Here is a 7,857-nt window from a genome sequence, read left to right as displayed (position 1 = left end):
TTTAATTATTAAATAGATTAAAAATAAGTTAAATGAGTGAAGATTTAAATCAGAATTCAATGTATTTAATAAATAGACTCGGATAGGTTAACCATGTATAATTTAAATTTATTTATATCAAATTTAAATTTGTTCAAAAAAACAATTTACGAATTGGATTGATGGATTTCGTCATAACTTGCCCCTTTTTTCTGGGCCAATTCGAACCCACTCTGGATTTGACCTGGGCGGGCGTTTTTCGACCGGTCCCTTTAATTTCACAATTTCCACCTCCACCTCGAACACAATGTTCATCTAAGTTCCTTTATCGAACACCTTCGGTGCGCCTTCCCACCATCGCCGAAAGGGAGAAGCGAGCGGAATGGCAGCTCCATCTGCAAGCATCGCCGTCGCAAACGCTACCTGGGAACAGATCAAATCCTCTCGCTCAGGTCTCACCCTTCCTCTCTCCCCTCCCCATACTCTTTCCTTGGGGCCTCTCTCTCACCCTCTCTTTATCCATGACAAACGAACACAGTGTCCGACGACCACCTATCCATGTGAGTACCGTTCATCCCCGCCACTCCTTCCTCCCTCTCGAGTCTTTCCTCCACGTTAAATGAACACGACCTGACCCGATCCAGCCTGCACTTCTTATTCGGGAAGAACTTGGAGCGCGCGACGAGGATCGTCGACCAGGGCGGCGTCCGAAGGGTCTCCGGGGCTCCCAGCGGCCGTTCTCTCTTTCTGGTCCTTCTTTTTGATGCATTTTCCAACAACTTCCACTTCAAGTAATTTCTTTGCTGATACCTCGGAGTGATAGAGAAAATGGGGATTTCAGGTGGTAGGGGAATCGAAGAGGAAGGAGGAGTACATCTGCTTTCCCGAGCACCACTGCACCTGCTACTCTTTCTTCTATGACATCGTCAACAGGGGTGAACAGCTCTGTGTATGCTTCCTAATTTGTTTTACCAGTTGTTTTTTCTTCTTGGCCTTTTCAGTTACTCATTTGTCTCCATGTTGTTCGTAGTGCAAGCATCAAATAGCAGCTCGGCTTGCTGAAGCCGTGGGTGCGCTCACGGAAGTGGAGGTGTCTGATGAGCAGCTGGCGCTTATGCTTGCGAAACTCTGACAGCTATAAGCGTCTCAAATCGTACAGGTATTAATTTCTTACTGCTGCTACTTGAGTCTTAGTTTTGATTCAGTTTTTGGGTATAGTTTGTGTAGAAGCATTAACGAGATGTGTAGTGGAAAATGTGTCGAACGGCTCTTTCAGCTATAAAGAATTTTTCTTGCATTTTCTGTTTTATTGGAGTCATGGTTCAAATACAATCAACTCGTATTTTGATTGCATCAAATATATAGTTTATTGTACACAACAAATTCCAATATTTTGCAGGTATAAGTTAACGTTCTGCGGATGCAATAATTCAATTCTCAGTAAAGAGGGTTAACAAAATTGATTTTTTCTTCCACAATATATTGAAAAATAAAGGAGTGGCGTATCGTCGTGATTTTATTTTGGTGCTTGTTCTTTCCAAAAACCATATGTGCTGCAATTTTGGATGCTAAGGGACAGCAACAGTAAGGAGCAAGAGAATTTTAGGTGAACGATGGATAGCTGCTCTAGAAAACCAAACATGAGAATTTATATAGGCCTCTGCAACCTAAAATCCTTGATCCATTACGCAAGTTGTCCTTGAAAATCCTAAACATGCAGACAAATAAAAATAATAATAGTGATAAAAAAACAGTGAAGTGGCTAGACTCATATCTCCCCTGTACTACATGAATTACTAACATGTTAGTGATGCATAACAAAATAGAGATTCTCATGTTCAGGAAATTCCAGCTGAAGGTCTATTGGGAAGAGAAAATCCCTTCTCTCTCATTAGAAAAGCGGATATCTTCTTGCTTTCTCATTGCAATTTTTGCTTTCAAATCCTTTGTCCATTGTAAATGCGTAATGGCCATCAGCAAGTTTGTAAAATGTAGTAATATTAGCACCCTTCTTAAAAGAGCTCATCCTTAAAATCGTCCTCAAGTTCTATTGACTTGGACAATTTTGTACAACGATCAGTGGAATCTCTTTATCTCTTTGAAAATCGGCCATGTATACATTTGTAATATTTTCTTTCTGAAAAAAATTCAATATATACTTGTACTGATTTTATTCTGGATAAGTTCATTGCATGCTCATGTAGAAAGTCTTGCCTACATAATTTTTGAAAATGTCGAGCATTGAATCAATAATGGTATGGCCCTTTTGAAACGGGCTTAATTGAAAACAGCAGTCTTTTCTGAAAGAAGGCTTAATTTCTTTAATCAGCTCAAACATATATATTACATCTCTTTCTTGACTTATTTGGTTATTGAAAAATAGGAAACTAATCCACCATTTTTTTTTTTTTACAAAACATTCTGGGGTTAAGCTTCACTAAGTGGACTTATATTTACTAACTCAAGGAGAGTCACATTAGCAACCTTAAAAAAGAACTTTGTTTTACCAAAAAAAAAAAACTTTGTTCATCTTGAGAAGTGTAGTAGAAAGTTTTGTAAAAAGGAAAAGAAAAAAGAAGGGTAGTAGAAAGATGACACTGTGACTGGATGACCTTTTCAAATATCTATTCCTGTGTTATGTGAATTCATGGATGGCAGTTGTAAACTGGAAATGGTCCAGTCACCGGCCACTTATTGTTCTTAACCTTCTTATCAAGAATTTATCTGAAGTCTAAGCAGCAGTGAAGAATGCATATACCTAAAGCAACAAGCCTTATCCCTAAGGTTTGCCTTTTGGATCAAGGAATGATCCACCAAAGTTTGAGAATATTCTATTTTTGGCCTTCCGCGTGACATTAACCATCTGTCATTCTGAGTTTCTGGCCATTGTAACTAGAAGGCTAGTCAGCAGGGAGGAAAGTCGTATACTTCATTATGTTTAAGCTCATGCAATTAGTAAGCAACCCTTTGAGGTTCCCCTTAACTTGAATTTTGCAGATTTGTCATGAAACAACATCTGTTAATTTTTTACATAATCTAAACAAACATTATAAATTTATTGTTTACTTATTTTTCATTCTAAATAGAGACAGAAGCTTTTTTTGAATATGGTTATGGTTGCTGCATTCCAGAAGAATATGATTGCACAGACTATTCAAGTCCTTCTCAATACCAAAACAAGTAGAGTTTAAGTTATTTGCAAAAGCATTAGAGAGGCTTTTTGCTTGTAAAAGGGTAGGAACTTGGTTTTGTTTGGTTTTGTACAATCTGAGCCTGCTGTGCAGTGTCTTCTCCAACAGTAGTGAGCAATATGCATTGACTGATTGATGCAGCAGGATACCAGCCATTAATAGTGAGCATCCAAGATACAAGGGGAATCTACCCTGCCAGTAAACATTATGTATCAATCAGTATGCAATGATGTTTTAACTCGAAAGATTAATTCTGCTTCACCTTGGAAAAATCTGGCATGGACCATCTATAATCTTCAAAAATATTTGTCACTTATTTCAAACAGTAAGAGCTCGACAAAAAATATGCATAATTTCTTTCGGGATCCCTTGGTATTTGACTAGTAGCTAACTATATTTTTTTCCTTTGATGGATGCCGGACAAAAATCTCCTATGTATGGACGATGGAGTATTTTTTCTTATTGAATCATTGATGTCAGACATAACTCTGGCATAAAATAATGTTTCCACATTACAATGGATTTGCTTCCTGGGAAAAAAGAATATTTGCTAAAAAGAATAAAGCAACCGTTTTGACTTTTTGATAGATGCCTGAATGTGAATCTTCTGATAGATGTCTCAGTGGGAGTCATTTGATATTATCTGATGTCAATAAAGTACAATTATGGGTTATTCTTCTTATAGAAATATGGGTTCTCTGTCTCTCTAATTCAAAGTTAAACAACCAGAAGACTTTCTCCATGCCAGTCTATGGAGCACCTGCACTATAAGTATCCAAGTCCAGATTGAGGATGCACCACCCAAGAATCGAACCCAGAACATCTGGTTGCTAAGCAGAGGGGTGTTAACACCAGAACAAGCCCCAGTTCGTCATTGTTGCTTTCTTACTTCATGCTGTTTTTTTTTGTTGTTGGTTCCTTTACTAGTATCAGTCAGAAATAGGATATCTGCTATTGGATATCCAGATTGTTTAATTTACATTATTTTCTGTTGCTCACAATTGTGTTCTCCATTTTCCATAACCTGCATTTCTTAGGAGAGGTTTTGAACATTTTGAAAATGGCTTTTAAAGGATATGGAAATGCCCGAACTGGATCTCATCTCACGATTGACATTCTGGCACATGCATTATGTGACTAACCTGTGCCTGGTTTTACCATATACGACGAACCTCTATTGATCGATTTGTCTATCAGGAATGAGTTAAAGCAGGTGTGAAAACTACCAAAGACTCTTCTGAGAACTAGCTTCTTTGAAGATCTACATGTCCATCATGATTTTACATGTTTTTAGTTTATTATCTAGTTTCTGCAATAGCTAGAGATGTTGTATGCTGCATGATGTAAATCTAAGTTATAATAATAAATAGTTCAAAAGAAGATCAGCGAAGTGCAACAAAAGTTCGTGTAGGGTGTCTTGAGAAGTTTTTGGTTACATATTTACATGTGATTTAGCAGTCAGTCTTTTTTGGCCAGAAAGGCAATTTGCAAATCAGCAGTGGCACGAGTGAACATAAGTACTGGAGCTGGAGGCAATGCTCATAAAAGATCATGTGGAATGACAGCACTGAAGACATCTGAATAATTACTATTTTACATAAAAATGTATGAAAAAAAAAGATATATTCTGTTGAATTTGATTTAAATGAGGTGATGATATCTTTTTTTGGGGGTAGCAGGTGATATCATTAGTTAGTTTTGTGAATGTTACGAAGGTTGAAGTCATTTGGGACTGGGAGCAGGAAGTTCCTTACACTAAACGGGAGTATCTTATGACCATTTATTGGTAGGTGGTACTCAGCTGTTTGGAGCAGCTTGAGATAATTACTGCTGTAATGAAAAATGTTGCAACTATATCAGCATTTTGACTTGACGCAATAATACCACATTTGTCATGACTGAAAATGTTCAGGAGCCACTACCAGCCTGAGCACATATACCAGGAGACTATTCATGTGCTGATGAGGGTTCTAGATTGCTCAGTAAAATGTCTTGTAGTTAATCTCTTAAAGGGATCGTGAGATTGCATGCTAGAAGGCACCATATTAGTGTGATGTATTCTTTAGGACAGCAAGGTGGTTGAGTCAGATTCAGTGGTAATCTATACTGCAAATCTTTGTACAACTTTTTGAAGTTAAAGGGACATTCGTGATTAGGTTTGGCCATGATCCTTTACAGACTAAAGGGTCTGAGTTGACTGAGTCTGAATCACACTTCTTATTATTGCTGTTCAGTCTGTTCTGGTTCCATAGCATGCCTCACACCTGATCTGAAACAACTAGAGGGTCTGGGACTGACCCATGAATCTTGATCCCTAGAGGAGGTTGCAAAGACCATGGAGAGAGTTCGCGTCAAAGTGATGGATCTGAGTACATACACTATCATGTCCCTAGAAGCTAGATTTTGTGATTCTTCTTTTATGCTAATTACCTTTTTTTGTAAATAAGTTATCAGTATTCATTCACTAGCATTTTTTATATCTCAATCAGCACTTTCAGCATCAAGAGGCACTGTAATTATGAATTATCAACAAAATATAAATGTATGTCCATCCCTGTGTACATATCAAAGTGGTAGTGATACCAAAATTTTTCTGTTACAGATTAAAGTGATACTAATACACCAAATAGTTGAGAAAAGGCTAGAGTGGTTATGATTATGATTATGAGATTAAAGTTCAGGATGGATCCTAGTCCCGTACTATGCATAAGTGCTACCCTGAATTGGGCAGCCTATAGCCCAGTGGTTGCACCCATCCTCCAAGGTTCCGCATTCAGGGTTGTTTTCTCAAGTATTGGACCCAGGTAATTCTACCATGTGGCTTTCCTCCCCTTTCCCTCAAAAGAACGAAGTGTTATAATAAGTGTTATTGCTAACAGGTTTGATGTGAACTATTTCCATGATTATTCCCTCATCCTGCTCATTTTGCAGTGCTCTCCCAAGCATGCATGCACACATTATTTTGAGGATTTGAGGGACTTAGTCAATTCACAGATTGGCATCAGACTAATTTGCATGATTGGTGTGCACATGTGACTCGTATGATCATGTCTTATTCTCTGTTTTTTTTTTGTTTTTTTGGATAGTTCCAATTTTGTCATTAGCGTAGCAGATTTAGCACAAATCTTAATCCCCCAGCTTAATTTTCGAGTTTGAATTTTGTATTTTACTTTAATAATTCATATTAATGGCTCCATATTTTGCTTGAAAGTTTTCTATAATGATAATGATGTTCAAATTAGTATTCATTTCATAGGTTGAGAAAGGTTCTATGTTTCTCTTTTTCCTCACAACTAACAACCTGAATAAACTCATGAACCTTCAGGAGTCTATTGTGGATTGAGGAGATGACAACCTCTGATTGATGTGGCTGATGTATGCTTATGGAGGATGGATACCTGCTAACCGCACGCTTGTTGGCCAGTGACCAAGGAGCAGTTTCCAACTCAGCGGCTCTGGCTGAAGAAGTATTTTACTGCAAATAACAAATAGCTATCTATTCCTCAACTTGTTGAAATCTTGGAGATTTGTAGGCATTTTGGGGATTGCTTGTGAAGGCTGTGAACAGAACTTGAGTGTAATAAAGCAAAATGCATGGTTTTCCCAAAAATTTTGAAAGTGGTGCTCATGACATTAACATATTTCTGACATTTACTTCGAGGATTTGAATTTAATTTTTACTTTTTGTATTATAATTGAGGATCTCATCGAAAAAATCTAGCCAGAAGGTGTTATTTGAATTCCTCAATTTTGTATAAAAGTTCAAAAAAAATTTCAGCAAATAATCGACGGGGGATTAAATGCACGTCTTCTATTTTAATCCCTAGCATCCTCGCTACGCTAGGGTTCAAATCTAGTAAAATCTAATTACAAAAACAACAACTGGCTCATGGTCTGTTCTAAAAGAATTTATGTTGCCGTATTCTCTATTCACATGGGTTACAGGTGAGGTTTGCTTCGATATCATTTGTAATCTTTGAGAATTTTATCCAAAAGAGCTAATCGTGTTATTTGGATTTCTTGAGGGTCCGAGATTTTCTAGATGAATAACTGATGTGGGGGTTAAATATATATCTGCACCGCTTCTCATAATTTGCATGAAAATTGGAATCTACCGGAGAAGTTGTACACTTGTACGGCGTTATATTTATCTAATAATAAATATATCCTATTTTACAATGGAAGCTAGATGCCCATTGTGAATCCAGGAAGTCTGCACACCTAAATATACCATATCTTGCTCTCTATTGGAGTCATTGGTTGAAATCGCTCCTGATCTATTACTATAAAATTTCCCTTGTGTCTTTCCTATGTTTATGAGACACAAACACTAGGAACTAACAGTTGCGTGTAGTTATGTTGTCTGAGATAGATCTTTTTGTAAATTTTTGACCGGATGAATAGCTTCTTTCTTGAGCCTTTTCGTCGGGTTCAAGGCATCTCTGAAGGCTTTATCCTGCCTAAAAGTGGATGGCCAGTGTTGGCGAGGACCTAACAAGTAGATAAATGCCTCGGTCATCCGTGGAGTCATACCAAACTTGGAGTTACATCATTGGAAACCCAACATTAGAAGCTCTTTATAGGCCATAATGCCTGCGGTCCCTTCCGTCCCAAAGGAAATTTCCTGGATTACGGAAAGGAAGCCGAAGCAGGCATTAGTTGGGTTCATTGTTTCCGGCCATGCCCG

General features: G+C 37.7%; 1 protein-coding gene across 6 annotated transcripts; it reads left to right on the top strand.

Moving 5' to 3' along the window:
- The first annotated feature begins 213 nt into the window (after positions 1-213).
- On the top strand, positions 214-6,811 carry LOC103705254 (zinc finger SWIM domain-containing protein 7-like). 6 transcript variants are annotated; one of them, XR_005512214.1, is made up of 8 exons: positions 215-431; positions 518-539; positions 624-729; positions 821-928; positions 1,010-1,138; positions 5,773-5,974; positions 6,102-6,209; positions 6,496-6,811. XR_005512214.1 is itself a non-coding variant. In XM_039127493.1 (6 exons), the coding sequence occupies exons 1-5, from the start codon at positions 362-364 to the stop codon at positions 1,109-1,111; spliced, it is 408 nt and encodes a 135-aa protein (XP_038983421.1). In that variant the 5' UTR covers positions 214-361; the 3' UTR covers positions 1,112-1,138; positions 6,427-6,811. The 6 variants fall into 6 exon arrangements, 2 of the variants coding, with proteins under 2 accessions (XP_038983421.1, XP_038983420.1); XR_005512215.1 differs by lacking the exon at positions 6,102-6,209; XR_005512213.1 differs by having other exon boundaries at positions 5,773-6,192.
- Positions 6,812-7,857: the final 1,046 nt, after the last annotated feature.

The sequence above is a fragment of the Phoenix dactylifera genome, chromosome 6 (assembly GCF_009389715.1).
Source record: "Phoenix dactylifera cultivar Barhee BC4 chromosome 6, palm_55x_up_171113_PBpolish2nd_filt_p, whole genome shotgun sequence".
NCBI classification, from domain to species: Eukaryota; Viridiplantae; Streptophyta; class Magnoliopsida; order Arecales; family Arecaceae; genus Phoenix; species Phoenix dactylifera.
Note: the sequence above shows the minus strand (reverse complement) of the source record. Positions and strands in the feature narration are given on the sequence as shown.